Source organism: Muscardinus avellanarius (assembly GCF_963383645.1).
Source record: "Muscardinus avellanarius genome assembly, chromosome: 6".
NCBI classification, from domain to species: domain Eukaryota; kingdom Metazoa; phylum Chordata; class Mammalia; order Rodentia; family Gliridae; genus Muscardinus; species Muscardinus avellanarius.
In genome coordinates, this window is record NC_137791.1 from 134,779,348 (window position 1) to 134,799,426 (window position 20,079).

The 20,079-nt window shown below is 49.3% G+C and overlaps 1 protein-coding gene across 2 annotated transcripts in view; it reads left to right on the forward strand.

Annotated features, from left to right (window-relative positions):
- Positions 1 to 20,079, forward strand: part of STK32B (serine/threonine kinase 32B) — a gene marked incomplete at both ends in the record, with an annotated part of 391,796 nt that overhangs the window by 124,675 nt on the left and 247,042 nt on the right. For both annotated transcript variants that reach the window (XM_080698041.1, XM_080698042.1), the window contains one exon: positions 11,183 to 11,334. In XM_080698041.1, the coding sequence (XP_080554167.1) occupies positions 11,183 to 11,334 (152 nt within the window). The remainder of the gene's footprint in view (positions 1 to 11,182; positions 11,335 to 20,079) is intronic.

Sequence of the window (20,079 nt, forward strand, 5' to 3'; positions counted from 1 at the left end):
GGGAGGGGACTGTGGCAGCCGCCTGGGCTCATGACCCCTCATAGGGATCTGTGTTTGCCCTCAGGCATGGCCCGATTATTCCATTAAACCTGAGTCCCTCGGGCAGCGCGTGGTTCTTGTGGCTCTCAGGGGACCGGCTCCGTAGCAGACATTTAATATTGCCGCCGAGTGGCAAGCTCATCCCCATGGCTGTTTTCCTGGAGACCAGCTTTGGGTGACTCCAGCGAGGCCTCCCCACTGGACCCGTGTGGGGCTTCTACATGTGAAACAATCCTTTGCTTTGTGTATCAGCTGAGCTGTGCTTGATAGAAAGGGGTAGAAATCCTGCCTTAGGGAAGCTCAGACAAAGGAGGGCTTATGTTTCTCACATAACGAGATGTCTGAAGGCAGGCGGCTTCATCATGGCAGGTCCAGCATCTCTGGGACTCTCTCGGCCTCATGGTCACCAGTGGCTGCTGTGTCTCCAGATTTTCCATTCACATTCAAGGTAGAAAGGACAAGAAGAGTGGTGGAGACAGTGAGAGTATCTACAGCTGTTCCCTTTGATGTAAAAAGCAAGACTTTCCCTAGAAAGCTCCAGAAGGCTCACATCTCCTTGGCTACAAGTTTGCCCATCCCTGACTCCAAGAGTGTGAAGGGATCACTTTCCTCCCTTGAAGAAAATGGTTCAAAACCAAGGGGGGGGGGTAGGAGAGAAGCATATCATAACACGACCTCCAGCAAAGACAGTCTTCCTTCAGCTCATGGTATGGACAATACAACCAGCATGAGTGTGTGTGTGTGTGTGTGTGTGTGTGTGTGTGACCACTGATTGAGGCTTTCTACCTCTGAGTTACATCCCTATTTTATTTTTATTTTGAAACAGAGTCTTGCTAGGTGGATGAGTCTTGCTACTTGCAGAGGCTGTCCTCGAACCTGTGCTCCTCCAGTCTCAGCCTCCCAAGTACTGGGGTTACAGGCGTGCGCCTCCGCCCCTGGCTCCCACATTTAATCCTGATGTCTCCCTTTTTTCACACTGGGTGTTCTCAGGATCTTGCGCCTGGAAGCCCAAATGGTGTCTTTAATTTGACACTGTGGTTGTGCATTCTCTCAATGATACTTGGGTAGGTGCTGCCCGAGCTGGGGTCAGCCCATTGTCCACCCAGCGTCCAGGGGACAGGAGAGAGCAAGTCACAGCGTGTCCAGGAGGGGCCGGCATGGAACATGCACCCTCCAACCTCAGAGGCCTGGGAGTTGCACAGCACCGGCCTCTCTGTCCTGCGGTCATCTGCCCTTTCCGGAGCTGGGCATTAGAGTCCTGACTGCAAAGGTCTCTGGGAAGATGATACAGCCAGATGAGAACTTTCTGGAAGATTCCCACAAAGTATCAGTCATCCCTGGCTGCATAGCAGTGTTCCCTGGATCCTGGTTAAAAAATGTAGTTCCAGGGCCTCCTGGATCTCTGGGCCAGCTGTGGGCTGAGGCCGTCTGTGCTCTGAGCGTGCTGTGGGTCCTGTGTCTGCCGCTGCCCTCTCTGCCGACTTGGGATCCTGATGCTCAGAGCAGCTGACGTGCACCAGAGCCAGCTTGTGTTTATTCGTTTGTCCCAGCGCAGTATAATTGGTGATGACACCATCGAGGCCTAATTGAGCTAGACTAACGAGGAGACTAATTGGTCTCAGGCTTTTGGCAACAGGGGTGGCTTTGGCCAATTCTCCTGTCCCTGGCTCACCTACTGATTTCCTGTGCAGGAGGACTCAGAGCTGCCCTAAGGAGGCTGGTGCCTCCCGAAGCTGGGGCTTCTGTTTGGAAGCTGGAGGTCCCGGGACCTGGGCAGGGCTCCGTTGGTGTCCTTGGTAAACATCCCCCTCGATCCCTCCACTTCCGCGGCTGCCCTGGTAGCAAGCTGTCCTGGGATTTAAGCTGGGTGTGTACAGGCAGGGGCTGTAGGGTTGGATCCAGGCTCCACCTGCCCGACACCCTGCCTGTCCTCGTGACTGGTCCCTGCATGGGCCGTGTGCTCGGCTGGGCCCCTTCAACTGGTTGCCACTGAGACCTGGCAGTGGGGCTGGAGGTCAGACCCATGGGCTCGCTCATGGGCGGGCGAGGCCACAGCACAAAGCTCAGACCCAGGCGGGGGCAGTGGGGACACATACAGGTCATGTTCATGATCGAGAGCTGCTATAGCAAATGAGGCCAGCGAGGGGGCTTACAAGAGCACCCCTCTGTTCCCATGAGGTCAGGAGCACAGCCTCCAGGTGTGGGCAGGCTGGCTCCTTCTGGGGAATCCGGGGCTAAATCTGTGCGGTGCCTCTCACTGGCTTCTGGTGGCCAAGGAAAGCCCTAGTGTTGGCTTTCTTATTTGGAAAAAAAACACAATTAGATCCCACTAATTGATTCTTATTTTTATTTCCTGAGTTTGGGTGTTTTGCTGAGGAAGTTTCTAGTAGCACCTGTATGCTGGAGAGCTGGTCCTATGCCCTCTTGTAGTAACTGCAAAGTCTCTGGTCTAATTTCTTGGTCTTTCATCTATCTTGAGTTGACTCTTAGGCAGGGTGAAAGGTCGGGTTTAATTCTGTTCTTCTACAAATGGGTAACTAGTTTTCCCAACACCATTTGTCGAAAGGCTATCTTTTCTCCAGTGTATGTTTTTGGTACTTTTATCAAAAAGCAACTGGCTGGCTCTGTATGTGAGAATTTGTTTCTTTATCTTCTATTCGATTTCATTTTCTTTCATTGTGGAAGCTAAAGAGAAATCGAGGGAAAAAAGACTTCGGGTGATTGAGGGGAGATGCTAGTAGAATGATGGAAGGTAAGAAGGGAGACTGCATGAAGGAAACAGCTCAAATAATGCGATTTGAACGGATGAGTCCACAGATGAAGTTATCAATACGAATCTCAATAATGTGCACCAGGAGGGGAGGCAGCAGGTGGGTTCCTGAGGGAGACACACCCAGTGTGTACCTGTCACTCTGAAACCCATGATGACGAGTAACTCTAGGGTGCCAGTTATAATTGCATAAAACGATTGTATAAAGTATACTAAAAAAACGTATTGTGCATGTATACCATGACTTCTTTAACCATTCATCTGCTGACAGAGACCGCGGTTGGTTCTGTAATTTGGCTATCGTGACTTGTGCTGCTATGGACATAATATGCATGCATCGCTATGACGTTCTCACCTCATTTTGGGGGGGGGAATACCAAGGAGTGGGACCACCGGGTCGTGTTGGTGCGCATTCCTGCAGTCCCATCACCAGCATATGAGAGTTCCTGTTTCCCACCTTCTCGCCAGCGCTTAATTGGTTTTACATTCTTCATGATTGATATTCCAATTGGAGTGAGATGGAATCTCAGTGCAGCTTTAATTTGCATTTTCCTGATTACTAAGGATTTTTCAATCTTGTTTGTCATTTCAGAGAACAGACTGTTTTCAAATGGATCCTTTATATTACTTTTTATTTCTTTAATTTCATCTCTTAATAGTTTTCTGCCTGCTACTGGTTTTTAGAAATGATTTGTTCTCATCTTCTAGAACCTTGAGAAGCATCATTAGACTTCGCCTGTGAGCTTTCTGGTTTTTGGTGGACACTCATTGTGAACTCCTCCTAGAAGAGCCTTAATGATATCTCAGAGATTCGCATATGTTGTATGTCCATTCTCATATGATTCAAGGAACTTTAAAATTTTCCTTTTTATTCTCTGATCCATCTATCATTCGAAAGTATATTGTCCAGTGTCCATGTGTTCGTGTAATTCCTATGTTTTTTCCAATTTCTAATATTACTTCATTATCATCTGATAAGATACAAAGGGTTGTATCATATTTTTTTGTAATTGCTAAGACTTGCTTTGCATCCTAAAATGGGGTCTATTTTGAAGAGAGTTCCATGAGCAGCTGAGAAAAAGTGAATTCCACTGTTTTGGGATAAAATATTCTATAAACAGCCTGTTAAGAACAGTTGATTTATAGTGCTTTTTAAGTGTAAAGAGTCTGTATTGATTGTTTTTGTCTACATGCCCTACCTTTTGTGAGCGAGGAATGTTGCTATCTCCCCGTGTTATTATATGGAGTCTGAGTGTTGATGTCCCGTAGTGTTGGTTTTATCTCAGGTCCTCTTTACAAGTATGAAGTGACCCTCTGTGTGATTAACTTAGCCTGAAGCTGACTTTGTCAGACACGAGAGTAGCTACTCTACTACTTCATCTGTACGGGGTATATTTTTCCATCCTTCTTCTTTCAACCTCTGAATCTCTTTACCTGTGAGGTTATTCTCTTATAAACAACATAGGGTTGGGTCTTGTTTTATAATCCACTCTGCAAGTCATTAATTGGAGAATTGAGACCATTTATATTCAGTGTTGCCATAGAGAGATGATTATTATCCCCTGATTTATTTCTAATGTTTTATTCAGCCCTGATTCTCCTTTATTTAACTACTTTTTAATGATATTTATCTCTTCATGAGCTCTGAAGTTCGTGTTTAATTTCTTAGCTGTGTTCCATTAAGTACTTTCTGCAGTGCTGGCTTAGTAGTCATGAATTCTCTTAGTTTGTGTTTATCTTAGAAATGTTTTATTACTCCTTTGATGCTGAAGGACAGCCTTGATATACATAGTAATCTTGGTTCGCAGTTCTTTTCTTTAGTTATTACACCAATGATGTATTTCAAGTCCTTCTGGCCTTTAGAGTTTGAGCTGAGAAGTCAGAAGTTATTCTTATTTTCTCTCTAAATATGACCTGCCATTTTCCTGTTGATGCTTTGAAGATTCTGTCCTTGTTCTGTTAGGCATTTAATTATAAATGTTGTATGTTGTAGAGAGGTTCATTTTTTATCTTATCTGACTGAGGCTCTGGATTCCTCCCATAGCTGGATATTCGTATCATTTCCAAGACTTAGAAATGTTTCTATTATTTCTCTTAAAAGGTTATTCATGCCCTTAGCTTATATCTCCAGTCCATCTTCAATTCCAGTGATTCTTATTTTGGGTCTATTAATGGTGTCCTAGATATCTTGAGTAATCTGATCACGGGCTCTTATTTTCTTTCCTTCATTGCTGAGTGTTCAAGATCAGATACCCGGTCTTTGAGACCCAAAAATCTGTCTTCTCTGTGGTCTGATCTATTAGTGAACATTTCAACTGACTCTTAAACTTGATGCGTTGAGCTTTTCACTTCCAGGATTTCTGTGTGGTTCTTTTTCGGAATCTCCATGTCATTATTGACATGTTCTTTCATGGCCTGTATTTTACTCTTTGGTTCATTTCTTTGCTATGATTTCTTTTTATTATTATTATTTTTTTTTTATTGGGGCACTGTATTCATACATCATAGTGGGATACAAACTTTTGTAGACATACATACACACATCGCCCAGTCAGCTCCCACCCGATCCCCACCCCATTCTCTCCCCATCCCTCCCTCCCATGCTTGGCTTAGTGGTTGACATCTAGTATTATAGCAATTTATCCAAAATTAAAAATGATAATCTCACATAACAGTTTCATTTGTCTGATACCAAGCTTTTGATGACTTAAAGATAACATTTCAATATTTCTTTTTACTTTCTTTCTTACCAGAGAATTTTTTTTCTATTTTTTTAGGTGAAACCATCATATATTTATATATTTATTTTTCAGAAAAAAAATCTATCCTAATATGGAATATGGACTCTAGATACCCAAAATGATCTTGAAAAAGAACAAAGCTAGAAGATATATATTTTCTGATTTCAAACCATATAAAGCTACAATAATTGAAACAGTGTAGTACTATTCTAAAGGCAGATATATAAACCATTGGAGTTAAATAAAAGCCTAGAGCTAAATTCTTCCCTATATTGTCAAGTTATTTTTGACAAGGTTTCCACGAACATTTGGTGGTGGAAATAATAATCTTTTAACTAAATATTGTTGAAAAATAATAATTACATGGAAAAGAATAAAATTAGACCCTTACCTAATCCCATATACAAATATTAACTCAAAATAGATAAAAGACCTAAATATAAATCTTAAGACTATAAACTTTTAGGAGAAAATCTGGGTCATAAAACCTCACAACATTGAAATTGGCAGTGATTTCTTGGATATGATTTCAATGGCACAGGCAACAGAAGAGTATACAAACTCCCTAAAAAATAAAAAAAAAATTGTATATCCAAAGACAATGTAAACAGAGTTAAAAGTTACTAATAGAATGGGATAAAATATTTCCAAATGCTATATTTGAAGGTATATTAATATTCCAACTAGAAATCCTAAAAATTAACAACAATAAAGGCAAACAATACAATTTAGAGATAGGTAAAAGACTAACATAAATAATTAATCTCCACAGATAACCAATCTTAGTTGTCTGTTGGATGGAAAATCTTGTTTCTCTGGTTCTGGTGTGTGTTACCTATTTCTTCTTTGTAGTTAATTTCTTTGAGTATTTTCTCTAGTGCTGGTTTTGAAGACATAAATTCCTTCAGTTTCTGTTTGTCATGGAAGCTTCTTATTTCTCCATCTAATTTGATAGAAAGTTTTGCTGGGTAGGAAATTTTTGGCTGGAAGTTGTTTTCTTTCAGAGTTTGGAATATGTTACTCCAAGCCCTTCTGGCTCTCATGACTTGGTTTGGGAAGTCTGGAGTGATTCTAATTGGTTTACCTCTGAATGTCACTTGGCCCTTTGTTTTTGTTGCCTTTAAGATTCTCTGCTTGGCTTCCACATTGGTCATTTTGACAATTATGTGGCGTGGGGATCCTCTTCTCCGATCCTCTCTAAAGGGAGTTCTATAAGTTTCCTGGATCTGTGTATCAACCTCTTGCTCTATGTTTGGAAAATTTTCTGCTCTTACTTCCTTGAAGAGATTGTTGATCCCTTTGGTTTCACTTTCTTTTCCCTCCTCTATTCCAATTATTCTTAGGTTAGCTCTCTTAAAATGGGCCCATATTTCTTCAATGTCAGATTCCTGCTGTCGGATATTTTTTTCTAGATTAGAAACTATGAGTTCATTTTTGGAATGATCATCTTCTAAGAGCGAGATTCTGTTCTCCATGTGTTCTAATCGGTTGTTTGTGCTTTGAATTGAGGCCTTTACTTCATTAATTGCATCCTTTATCTCTTTTTGGCTCTCTCTGAATTCTTTTCGAAGCACCTCTATTATTTCTACGGTTATTTTCCTGATTTGATCTTCTAGAAATCTCTGATTTTCTGTTTTATTGGGTTCTGATGTTGTGGGGTTGTGGGCATTCATTGCTCCAGTATTATTCCTCTTTCCCATGATTTCGGAAGTTTGTGCCTTCTCTGGGTTCTTCCCTTGGGTCACTATGACTTCACTTAAGGTGCTCTGGATCTCGAGTCTGTAGTATCTCTGACCCCACTACTCCTTTACTGGGTTGTATCACAGAGTCTCTGACCCAGGGAGTTGATAGAGGCTGCTTTAGACTATGGGGGGTGCCAGGTTGCACGTTCTCCTATGGTGTGATATCTTTGCCACCGCCACTCCCCCACTGGGTCAAGTCCCAGGGAGTACAGTACTGGGATTTCTCCTCTGTGGCCCACAATTTGACTCACTGTTCTTGAGTACGCAGATGTAGCTGTAGTGAAATCGGTGCTGCTGCCGCCGGTGGCAATATGGTGCCGCTGCTACGCCCTCGGCCGTGAGGCTGACGTATTTCTTCTTGGTTTTGAGTTCCACTCTGAATCCCTGCAGCGTGTGCTGAGCTCAGCCACTGGGAGCTTTAGATGCTCCCTGCGGCGAGAAATCCCGCCTGGCTGTTCCGCAGCGGCTCACCTCAGCTTTTTGTAGCTGTCCGGTGAACTCGCCGCTGCCGCCGGCAGTATGGCGCTGCTGCCGCATCCTCGGGTGTGAGGCCGGTGTATCTCCTCTGTGGCTCTGAGCTCTGTTCTCAGTCCGCTTTCTCTCTGGAGCCTGGTGATATTTTTGTTTCTCTGGTGATGGTGTTTTCTGGCTATGAAAGGTGCTGATTTTGTGCTAATGGAGGTTGGTTGTTAGCGGGGCTCTTAAGCCCCGCTTTTCTCGGTCGCCATCTTCCCGGAAGTCTGCTATGATTTCATTTTTGCAAATATCTGTGTCCCCATTTACTGGGGAGCTATAGAGTTTTGGAGGCATCGTATCAGCCTGATTCTTCATGTTTTCTGCTATCCTGATTTTGCCCATCTGTTGAGATGGCTTCCTCTTGTTTTATATGGGAGCCATGAGTAAGTGGTTATCTCTTTACAACAAGCCCTGGGCTGGGAGTATATCTTAGCATCACCGCCTCCAGTCAGCATCCTGGAAGCGCTGAATTCACCCCCCAGAGCCACTTTGAGTGAAGAAAGTACCTGCCAGTAACAGTCGTGATTTAAAAGGAAACCAAATATAAGTCAAGATATATGAAGAAAGTATTGCTAATGTTCTATACAAGTCTACTAACCAATAAGAAGAGTTGTTGAGAAATAATATAGAGTAGGGTGAAAAGTTAGGCATTAAAAACATTATACTTAATACCAAATTATATTAAAAGGGGCAAAAAGAAAGAAAAGAAAGGGGGGAAGGGGAACAGGAAAAAAAGAAGAAAAGAAAGGTGGTTATGGAATGAGATGAAAGAAAACTGAGGTGCATGAGGAAGGAAGAGAGGTGGCAGTAGAAATCGAGGTGAGGGAGGAAAAAGAAGCACTGAGGGGAAAAATACAAACAATTTAAAGAATTTATGAAATGAGTCAGAACCATGACAAAATAAAATGAGGGAGGACACAATAAATTTCATTACACAAAACAGATGTTGCAATAACAACTGTAAAAAGATTCAGTTTCCTCCTCGCTGAGATATTTAAGATGAAATCACATTTTGTGTTCATAAAAACCGGTGAGAGCTCAACCTTGTGGGTGTCTGTGCCTTGGGCTAGGCTCACAAAGCCCGGGCCCGGGCCCCCAGCAGCTGGTGCAGAGTGGCAGCCAGGGCAGGTCTGTGGCCAGTGAGGGCTCGGGGCTGTGATCCGGGCACAGGAGGACTCCGGCAAGAGGGGCATGGAAGCAGCTGGCGACCAGTGGTAGGACCGCTCTGCGGGCTCTCCCCTGCCTAGTAGAGGCACTGGATTGACGTTGCTTTACAGGTGTGTGCTGCTCTCTGGTCTCCATCCTTCCTGGTAGAGGCGCCGGCGTGGGAGGAGGCTAGAGGCAGGTGTACACAGCCCCCCCCAAGGCTGGTGCTCCTCCTGGCAGCCCTGGTGGTAGCTCCTGGCATCGGAGGTGCGGTGCCACTCTCTAGGCACAGCCCTCTTTGGAGGATGTGCTGGATGCAGAGGTGTGGGCTGTTTCTTAGGTGTCTCCCTGTCTGGCAGAGGCCACGAGCAGCTGACATGCCTGCTCTTCTCTATTCTCCACCCTTCCTGGTAAAGGCACACAGGGGGAGGACCTGGCTGGTTCCCAAGCTCGATGCTCACTGTCAGAGGCTCTTGGGCGCATCACCAGCATCTGAAGTGTGGGGTGCTGTCTCTGGACCTCCCTTTTTGACAGGGCATGTGGTAGCAAGGCAGAGGCTTGTACCTGTTTCTTAAATTCCACTATTTCTGGCAAAGATGTGTAGCAGCAGCAGAGGCAGCATCCCTGCTCCCTAGGCACCGCACTCCCTGTAAGTGTTGGGATTCTGCTCGGCTCCATCCCTTCCCGTTGCAGACGCTTAGGGGCTTAGTAGCCTTCAGCTCACAAGTTCCAGTCCCCAGCTTACTCAGCCATTCGCCTCAAAGGTGGTCCCTGTGCTGAGCACCTCTAGTCGGGGTCAAGTTGGAGAAGTTCATTGCTTTCTTATCTATGAGCTCAGATGTGGTCACTAATGACAGCCCACCATCACAGATTTCGGCCAGCAACTGAGGAAATGCAGAGCCCTTCTCCATCAGCATGGCTTAGCCTAACTCATCCTGACTCTCTTTCTACCACTGCTTCCTCCGTGTTAGCCCGCCTCCAGCCCTATTTTTTTTAATATATTTTATATTTTTAAACAGGGTCTCACTAAGTCACCGAGGGCCTCACTAAGTAGCTGAGATTGACCATGAACCTGCGATCCTCCTGTCTCAGCCTCCCAAACACTGGGATTACAAACGTGCGCCACTACGCCCGGCTCACTATCCCCCTTTTCTAGAAGACTGGTCCTTGGCCCCCACCCTCTTCCCACATCCTCTTGAGCTCACCCTCCACTGATTCCTGCGGAGCGCCATCTCTGTCAACCCGTCCCACTCCGGTCCTGACTTCGCCCAGTTTAGAGAGTCACTCAACAGCCCGAGGTCACGGTTCGAATCCCCTCACCTCCACAGTAGCTTGCTGAACTTGGCAGTTTGATTACTACACTTGATGGCTGCCTGCCCAGGCTGGAGAGAGGATGAAGGCTTTGCCCATAGGCTCTTGGGGGCTTCGGGAGGCATGGAGGAGACATTTGGCCAGCACCTGGCCTGCAGTAAATTCCATTACATGGGGGTGCCACCATTCCCCACCAAGCCCATGTGATATGTTGGGGTCCCCCAGAGGCAGGATCTAAGGTAAGCAGTTGAGTACAGTAGGACTCAGAAGAGGCAAATAAATCCCCAGGTAGTCTGGGCAGGGAGCCAGGGAAAGAGGAAAGAGCGGGGTGGGGAGCGTGCAGGGCCCGTTCCCATGAGACATGGGTGAGTTCATGAACTCAGAGTAAAAAAAAAAAAAAAAAAAAAAGAAAGCTCAGGTCTATCCCATCTGTCCCCATCCCCTCAGCCATAGGCTGAGGACACTAAGTCCTGGCTTTGCTGGTCTGTGGCACGGGCTGCCGAGGGGTTCTGCCAGTCAAGGAACGTCCTCAGGTAGAGATGTGGGGCCGGCAGATGGAAGGCAGGCAGGTGTGCGCCCAGGCAGGGAGGGTGCAGGGAACCAGGTGGGCACCCACAGGTGGCTCTGGGCTGTGGTCACTGGCTCTCCAGCTGTGAGCTCCTGAGGGTGGGCTGATCCTTCTGACCCTTCAACCTGCAGCTGCTTGCCCAGCGCCTTGTACTTAGAGTATATAGCACAGGCGTGGACCTGGGTCAGCGCACCCTTTACAGATGCGGAGGGATTCAGCTGAGCCAGCGCCGCTCCTCCTCCGCCAGCAGGTCTTCAGAACTAACTTGAACCCAGGGGTAGAAGCGCAGTGGGGCTTGGCTTGTTTTCTTTCCGATGTGAGCCTGATCGTTTCTGCGTCTGCCGCCCAGGTATGCATTGTGCAGAAGCGGGACACCAAGAAAATGTACGCCATGAAATACATGAACAAGCAGAAGTGCATCGAGAGGGATGAGGTGCGCAACGTCTTCCGGGAGCTGCAGATCATGCAGGGGCTGGAGCACCCCTTCCTCGTCAACCTGTGGTGAGTGGTGCCGCCGTGCTCCCGCCAGCTCCTCGCAGAGAGCAAGGACCGAAATGTCTGGGCTCAAACATTCTCGGGGGCTTTGCAGTGTACACCTTCTGATGGAATCTTAAGGCGTGTGATTTGCTTTAATTAATTCGGCTCTTCCCTGATGAATGAGAGCTGAAAATAGATGGAGGAGGCTTTTGTGTATTTGGGAAAATTGGTGCCATACTATAGGAGAATGTCAAACAGAGCCTAAGTGGAGCCCGGCTTGTTAGAGAGCCACATCCGCAGTGCAGATGGCAAGAAGGACCTCCGGGAGCCCGTGTGTCCCCACGTGTGGCGCGGCTGGACAGTATGGATGTGCTGAATGCCAGGTCTGAGTCTAGCCCATAAAACCTGTCATAATACACAATCTGGAGCTTTCTCTCCATCCCATCCTTCCCTGGCCATTACCTTCAAATTTGCATCCTGGAAATGCCACCCTACCACTGGCATCTCTTTTTCCTGAAAGAACGGTGTCTCTGTCTTCTCCAGGGCACCCTAGCCAGCTCCTATGCACCCCTGGTGCCCAGCTTAGGAAGCCTTCAGCCCAGAGCCTTTGCTGACCCGTGGTCCGTGTTTGTGCCCCTGACGGTTTGGCCTCACCTTGTGTTGACCAGCTAAGGCTTTACCAACCTGCACCTGCAGTATTGGATTAGGTATCCATAAGTTCTAAGAAATGCTCACTCCTAGAAAGCAGGGGCTCTTTCTCAGTGCTGTTTCTGGAATCTAACCCAGCATCAGACATGTGGGAGGCCATTAGCAATTGCTTCCTAAGCTGCAGTTGGTGGGAGGAGCAGAGACAGGCTACCTCAGGAAACCAGTGCTGTTTCACCTGGCAGTTCGGCGGACTGATCCCAGAGCCACAAGGTGCCCGTGATGGGGATGTTAGGCATGCCCTGTTCCCCACCGTGAGGTGCCCGTGATGGGGGTGTTGCGCACACCCTGTTCCCCACCATAAGGTGCCCGTGATGGGGATGTTGGGCATGCCCTGTTCCCCACCATGAGGTGCCTGTGATGGGGGTGTTGGGCACGCCCTGTTCCTCACCATAAGGTGCCCGTGATGGGGGTGTTGGGCACGCCCTGTTCCCCACCGTAAGGTGCCCGTGATGGGGATGTTGGGCATGCCCCGTTCCCCACCGTGAGGGGCCCGTGATGGGGGTGTTCGGCACGCCCTGTTCCCTACCATGAGGTGCCCGTGATGGGGGTGTTGGGCACGCCCTGTTCCCCACCGTGAGGGGCCGTGATGGGGATGTTGGGCACGCCCTGTTCCCCACCGTGAGGTGCCCGTGATGGGGGTGTTGCGCACACCCTGTTCCCCACCGTAAGGTGCCCGTGATGGGGATGTTGGGCATGCCCTGTTCCCCACCGTGAGGTGCCTGTGATGGGGGTGTTGGGCACGCCCTGTTCCTCACCATAAGGTGCCCGTGATGGGGGTGTTGGGCACGCCCTGTTCCCCACCGTAAGGTGCCCGTGATGGGGATGTTGGGCATGCCCCGTTCCCCACCGTGAGGGGTCCGTGATGGGGGTGTTCGGCACGCCATGTTCCCTACCATGAGGTGCCCGTGATGGGGGTGTTGGGCACGCCCTGTTCCCCACCGTGAGGGGCCGTGATGGGGATGTTGGGCACGCCCTGTTCCCCACCGTGAGGTGCCCGTGATGGGGGTGTTGCGCACACCCTGTTCTCCACCGTAAGGTGCCCGTGATGGGGATGTTGGGCATGCCCTGTTCCCCACCGTGAGGTGCCTGTGATGGGGGTGTTGGGCACGCCCTGTTCCTCACCATAAGGTGCCCGTGATGGGGGTGTTGGGCACGCCCTGTTCCCCACCGTAAGGTGCCCGTGATGGGGATGTTGGGCATGCCCCGTTCCCCACCGTGAGGGGCCCGTGATGGGGGTGTTCGGCACGCCCTGTTCCCTACCATGAGGTGCCCGTGATGGGGGTGTTGGGCACGCCCTGTTCCCCACCGTGAGGGGCCGTGATGGGGATGTTGGGCACGCCCTGTTCCCCACCGTGAGGTGCCCGTGATGGGGGTGTTGCGCACACCCTGTTCCCCACCGTAAGGTGCCCGTGATGGGGATGTTGGGCATGCCCTGTTCCCCACCGTGAGGTGCCTGTGATGGGGGTGTTGGGCACGCCCTGTTCCTCACCATAAGGTGCCCGTGATGGGGGTGTTGGGCACGCCCTGTTCCCCACCGTAAGGTGCCCGTGATGGGGATGTTGGGCATGCCCCGTTCCCCACCGTGAGGGGTCCGTGATGGGGGTGTTCGGCACGCCCTGTTCCCTACCATGAGGTGCCCGTGATGGGGGTGTTGGGCACGCCCTGTTCCCCACCGTGAGGGGCCGTGATGGGGATGTTGGGCACGCCCTGTTCCCCACCGTGAGGTGCCCGTGATGGGGGTGTTGCGCACACCCTGTTCTCCACCGTAAGGTGCCCGTGATGGGGATGTTGGGCATGCCCTGTTCCCCACCGTGAGGTGCCTGTGATGGGGGTGTTGGGCACGCCCTGTTCCTCACCATAAGGTGCCCGTGATGGGGGTGTTGGGCACGCCCTGTTCCCCACCGTAAGGTGCCCGTGATGGGGATGTTGGGCATGCCCCGTTCCCCACCGTGAGGGGCCCGTGATGGGGGTGTTCGGCACGCCCTGTTCCCTACCATGAGGTGCCCGTGATGGGGGTGTTGGGCACGCCCTGTTCCCCACCGTGAGGGGCCGTGATGGGGATGTTGGGCACGCCCTGTTCCCCACCGTGAGGTGCCCGTGATGGGGGTGTTGCGCACACCCTGTTCCCCACCGTAAGGTGCCCGTGATGGGGATGTTGGGCATGCCCTGTTCCCCACCGTGAGGTGCCTGTGATGGGGGTGTTGGGCACGCCCTGTTCCTCACCATAAGGTGCCCGTGATGGGGGTGTTGGGCACGCCCTGTTCCCCACCGTAAGGTGCCCGTGATGGGGATGTTGGGCATGCCCCGTTCCCCACCGTGAGGGGCCCGTGATGGGGGTGTTCGGCACGCCCTGTTCCCTACCATGAGGTGCCCGTGATGGGGGTGTTGGGCACGCCCTGTTCCCCACCGTGAGGGGCCGTGATGGGGGTGTTGGGCACGCCCTGTTCCCCACCATGAGGGGCCCATGATATGGGGATGTTGGGCACGCCCTGTTCCCCACTGTGAGGTGCCCGTGATGGGGGTGTTGGGCACGCCCTGTTCCCCACCATGAGGGGCCCGTGATATGGGGATGTTGGGCACACCCTGTCTCCACCTGACACACCTGACACCACCAATGGTGTCCCTTGCCCTCCAGACCCAGAAGCACTTTGAGCCTTGGACAGCTGGCATGTAAGAAGGAACACAGGTCATTCTGAGAAAATCCAGGCACTTGTGGCCTCAGATTTGGGCATCTCCATGAGGAAAGCCCAAATGTGGTCCAGCAGGGTTTGAGTGTTAGCAGGAAATCTTTTTCTGTCTCCATATGGTAACCCAATACCTCAAAAATTGGAGGAAATAACCTTTGTTTTTGGATTGCTGGACCAGAACACTTAAAAATACATTTCTAGCTGAGCATGGTGGTTCATGCTTGTAATCCCAGTACTTAGGAGGCTGAGACAGGAGGACCACAGGTTCAAGGACAGCCTCAGCCAGTAGTGAGACTCTCATCAACCCAGTGAGACCCTATTTCCAAATAAAAATAAAATAGAGCTGGGGGTGTAGCTCAGAGGTAGAATGCCCCAGGGTTCAAGTAATTAAATAAATAAGTAAATAAATAAATACATTACGGCTCAGAAAAATTACATTTGTCCATTACAAAATAGAGAAGATAAAAATGTATAAGAAAGCAACAATTACCAAGAATCTCACCATGTCTAGATTATATTTTGGGCACGTCATTCTTCCTGTCTCCTTTTCCTGCCCCCCTCCCTTTGGTATCAATGATGTGTGACTTTGTATGTCATGGATATCAGAAGCAGGCATAGCAATTTTGTACTTAACTTTTTAAAGTTAATGGTCTGGTAGGATCGCTATCTCATCACTGCAGACTCTATGAGTCATTGTTAATGGCTGCGTAACGTTCTACGTGGAGAGGCACAGTGAGTCATCAGAGCTTTGCCCTCTCCTATGGGTTACTTGGGGATGTTCTGAAGGCTTTGTCAGTGTGAGTGCAGAGAAGGTTATCTCTGAGACTAACCTTTTTTGTGTGTGTGTAGTACTGGGGATTGAACCCAGGAGCATTCTACTTCTGAGTTATACCCACAGCCCTATTTTTTTTGAAATGGTCTCACTAGGTTGATTAGTCTCACTACTTGCTGAGGCTATGATCCTCCTGTCTCAGCCTTCCAAGTACTAAAATTACAGGTGTGTTGAGATTATCATGCCTGGCTGAGCCTAATGTTTTTAGGAGACCAAGGGGATCAGAAGCTTACCTGAGCTTATACCACATACATTAAGGAGAATTCATGGGCTCTCCCAAGACACCAACAGACTAGTGACAGATACCTTTTGTTCCATGGAATTGCTGGGTTAAATAAGAAATATCTCTGTGAATGTTGGCCTCTAGTGACATTGAGCTCCCACCATAAGCAGGAAAGGACTGAACCTATTACTTGATTTGGGCGTCACATCTCAAACTCTCTAGGGCTCGCTTTTTTCGTGATAATGGACATAAAAGCACCCTGTGTTTCGGTCAGCATGCCCACTGCTGTGATCCAAAACAACTGTCCACCATAACTCAGAGGAAGAAATATTTGTTCACAGTTTTGGAGATTTCGGGGGTTCAGTCCACATCAGGCCTGGTGTGCAGAGCTCACGGCAGAGCTGTGGGAAGCAGAGAGGAGAGAGCCAGGGCTCTGCTGTCGTATTGTGGAGCCAGAAGCAGAAGAGCAAGCGAGGAGATTCAAGGACACAAGGGTCTCTGAGACCGCATCCCAGAAACCCAGCTCCTCCAGCCACACCCAGCAGTGGAAATTCATTACAGTGGATTTACCCACGAATGAGATTAGAATCCTCAGAACATCAGCCCCGAACATCAATACACGAGCTTCCCCAGGGACATTCCATATCTGAACCATAAAACCTTGTTTACTGCAAGGACTGTTTTGAGAATTACCGAAAGTAAATATACGAAAGTAGATTTTTAATGAAAATACGGTTCACTGAGAAAGCATGTACACATGTGTATGTATACGTGTGAATGACGGATGGTGATAAATGATACATAGATGATGGGGAGATTGGATAAATGGATACACGATCGATACATAGATATCTAGACAGGCTTGAATGGCGGAGGTCAACCACCCACTGATGAGTGCTGAGTGCCGCATGCACTGTATGACCAGGATTGATTTAGTGATAGACCCATGTACCAGATATGGGTATTAGCTCTTTTAATCTTCCCAATGGCCACACTGGTTTCTTCCTATTAGCCTTCTATTATACTCATTTTGCAGATGGGCCGGTTGTGCCCCACTACTCGAGAGTGGAGGAGATAGGACTTGAACCCAGGCCGTGTGGCCCCGCGGCTCACACTCACGGTCCCTCGATGGCTTAGGCAGCCGCACCCCTGCCTCCCTGCACCTCCGGGCCCTCTCCCTGATGAGGAGCAGGCAGCCTGGAGTTGCTCGGTGGGTTCTAAGGACGCCACCACTTTGCATTCATTATATGTCAGCTTCCCAGCTCGTTACATGAAGGGTGAGTTATTGTAGCCTTGGAAGTTCTGGCTATCCCGACTCATTATTCTCTTCTGCTGACGCGCTCTGTAAGCGTGCGGGTGAAGGCCTCGCATTGATTAGTTTTTGTGACAGTTCTGCCTCTGAAGAATGAATGACTTGTGTTCCCAGGCCTGTGATAACCCCAGCCAAGTTGTCAAGTGCAATATTCTCACCTGTTCTAAAGCAAAGCTGTTGTGCTCTCTTGGGCTGAAGACGACCACGGTAAAAGGAGGAAGGGGGCTCACGGTGTGTGGGGAGCCCTGACGGGGGACAGGAGAGGAGGCGGGGAGTGTCCCAGCACTGTGGCTCTGAGGTCCAACCTCCTGGGCGCTAATGGGGCTCTGTGCTTGCTAGTTGTGACACAAAAGTGTATTCTCCCCTAAATTCAAACAGCAAAGCCCCAATTCTCAAAGTGACTGTATCTGGAGATGGGGTCCTCAGTAGGCAATTTTGGCTCAAGTTATAGGAGGCCCTGATCCGATAGGACTGTGGCCCCCTGAGAGAGAGGGAGAAGGAGAGGGAAAGAGAGAGAGAGAGAGAGAGAGAGAGAGAGAGAGAGAGAGAGAGAGAGAGACGACAGACCGACCTCATTAAGAACAGAGGAAAGGGGTGTAAACTATAAGCCAGTTGACTATAAGCCAGAGCGAGAGCTCGTACCAGAACCAAACCGTGCTGGGTTCCGGGTCTCAGAGTTCCAGCCTCCGGAATGAGAAATAAGCCCCTGAGCCTGCAGGCTTTGTACGACAGCCTGCGCTGCCTAATAAGAGACCTCAGCAGTGAGTGGATTCACCTCTTGTCTATTTCCTTGATTGTAAAATGGAAACATTAGGGTCACCATATAGTGTCTTCTATGGACCAGCGGGTGGTCCACGGACCACGGTGACCAGTGTCGTCCGCGCTCACCCTGCGAGGCCGGCCTGTGGCTGGCTGGGTATCTTTCAGTCCGGCTACTTCTTGCGTCCGTGAGTGGCCCCAGCAACCTGTTCTCAGCCTCCTCCAGCATCAGAGGTGGCCGACACATCTGAAGGAAGGAGGAATGACATCTGGAGACCTCACCACCCGACCCCACTACCCTGATCCTCTGTGTGTTATCAGACTGTGCTGTCAGAATCCATCTGCACTCACCTGCCTGTTTACTAGACCCACTATTAAAATGTTTTCTTTAAAAGGAAGGTACCCGTCACCATTTGCTGCCAAAGCAACTGTGCGAGTGAACACCTGGCAGGGTCAGATGAGGACAGAAACCGGAAGGCAGTGTAGATGGCTCTCCTAGCAACTCTATGTTTCTAGAACCTTCTTTGAGTGGTCCTGGAACCAGTCAGTACACAGGTGTCTGCATTCACCCCGAGCCAAGAAAGAATCACTTAAATCAGTGGTGAACTCTCAACTGTTGAGACCTTTGATGAGGATAAAATTATAGAAGGTATTTATTTATTTATTTATTTTTTTTGCAGTACTGGGGATGGAACCCAGGTGTATTCTACCTCTGAGCTAGACCCCCAGCCCTAGTTTTTATTCTTTATTTTGAAACAGGGTCTCACTGAGTTGCAAAGGGCCTCACTAAGTAGCTGAGGCTGTCCATGAACCGTGATCCTCCTGTCTCAGCCTCCCAAATGCTGGGATTACAAGTGTGCGCCATGGCTGGTCTAGCCAGATAGGGTGGGGAAGGCCGGGAGCTCAAGGGGAGGGAAAAAGGACAGGGGCGGGAAGCCTTTGACAAGGGTGTGACATGCCCTTTGTGAACAGGTAGCTAGTTGCTGAGCAATACCTTTTCCATCAAGTCGATCACCTGGGCCCTGGGCATTGCTACACCCCCTCTCAGCCTTTCCACACCTGGCCAGGTACCCTTTGCAGGGAAAAACTTTTTTTTTTTTTTTTACAAGGCCATGGTTAGTTTTTATTAGTCTGTGGAACTAGTAACCAGAAAACATTTAACCTAAAAAGTATAGTTTATGTCATTAAGAGAGACAGCATAAAAATTAAATGCATGTTTCCCAAGGAATCATCACAATTTCTGTTTACAAAAGGAGTCTAAACCCTAAAAAGTGAAGGGCCCTGCGTTCTCTGTGTAGAAGTTAGGGAGTAGTTGGTATACAAGAGAGAGTTTAGATGACAGAGAGTCCCTAGCAGGATGACGGCAGAGGTGGAGGGATGGAGATTTAATTTATGTGCATGTGTGAAATTATTAACGCCAATATCCATATTACGTATGGGAAAGGGATGGGATCAGGGAGGGAGCCAGAGGGAGCTCGCCAAGTGTGTACCTTATGTCCTGCAGGGCAAATCTCATCAGAGTCCACATCAGAGCCCCCCACTCCTCTGCATAAAACACCGCAGTGAGTCGGGCGTGGTGGCACATGCTTGTCATCCCCGCGCTTGGGAGGCGGAGACAGGAGGATCGCGGAGGTTCGAAGCCAGCCGCGCTGGCGTAAGAGACCCTGTTTCAGAAATATAAAATAGGTCTGGGGGTGTAGCCCGGAGGTAGAAGGGCTTCCAGGAACCCCAGTACCACCACAAAACAAAACAAAACAAAACACTGCAGTGACTCCCCAAGCCCATGAATACATGCGTTCTATGATGTGGTCCTCCGAACACTGTGTCCCTCCATCTCAGTTGTGGCCACGCTGACCAGCTAGTAGCTGTGATGTGGCGAGCCATCTTCATCTTCCCAGGGCTCTGCGCCTGCTATTCCTTCTGGCTACAACTCTGTCTCCCTGAGCTCAGTGTGTTTGCTATAAGAACTTCTGCTTTTCCTCCACATGCGTTAATTAAGGAGGTATTTACTGGAGTCCTAAGGGGCACTGAGCACCATCCTATAAAGACACCCAGCATGGCTTCTGCCCCAGGCATCAGCTCCTCCTTCGGCCTCCCATGGAACCGCCACCGGCGCCCAAGCAGTGCACCCCCTCCACCCGGGGCAGTTCTCGGTCTCTCCAGCTCAGCCGTTTCCTCCATTAGCTTTGAGCTACTTGGGCAGGGGCCTGCACCTTAGTCAACGCTACCCCAGCCGCCAATATTCAGT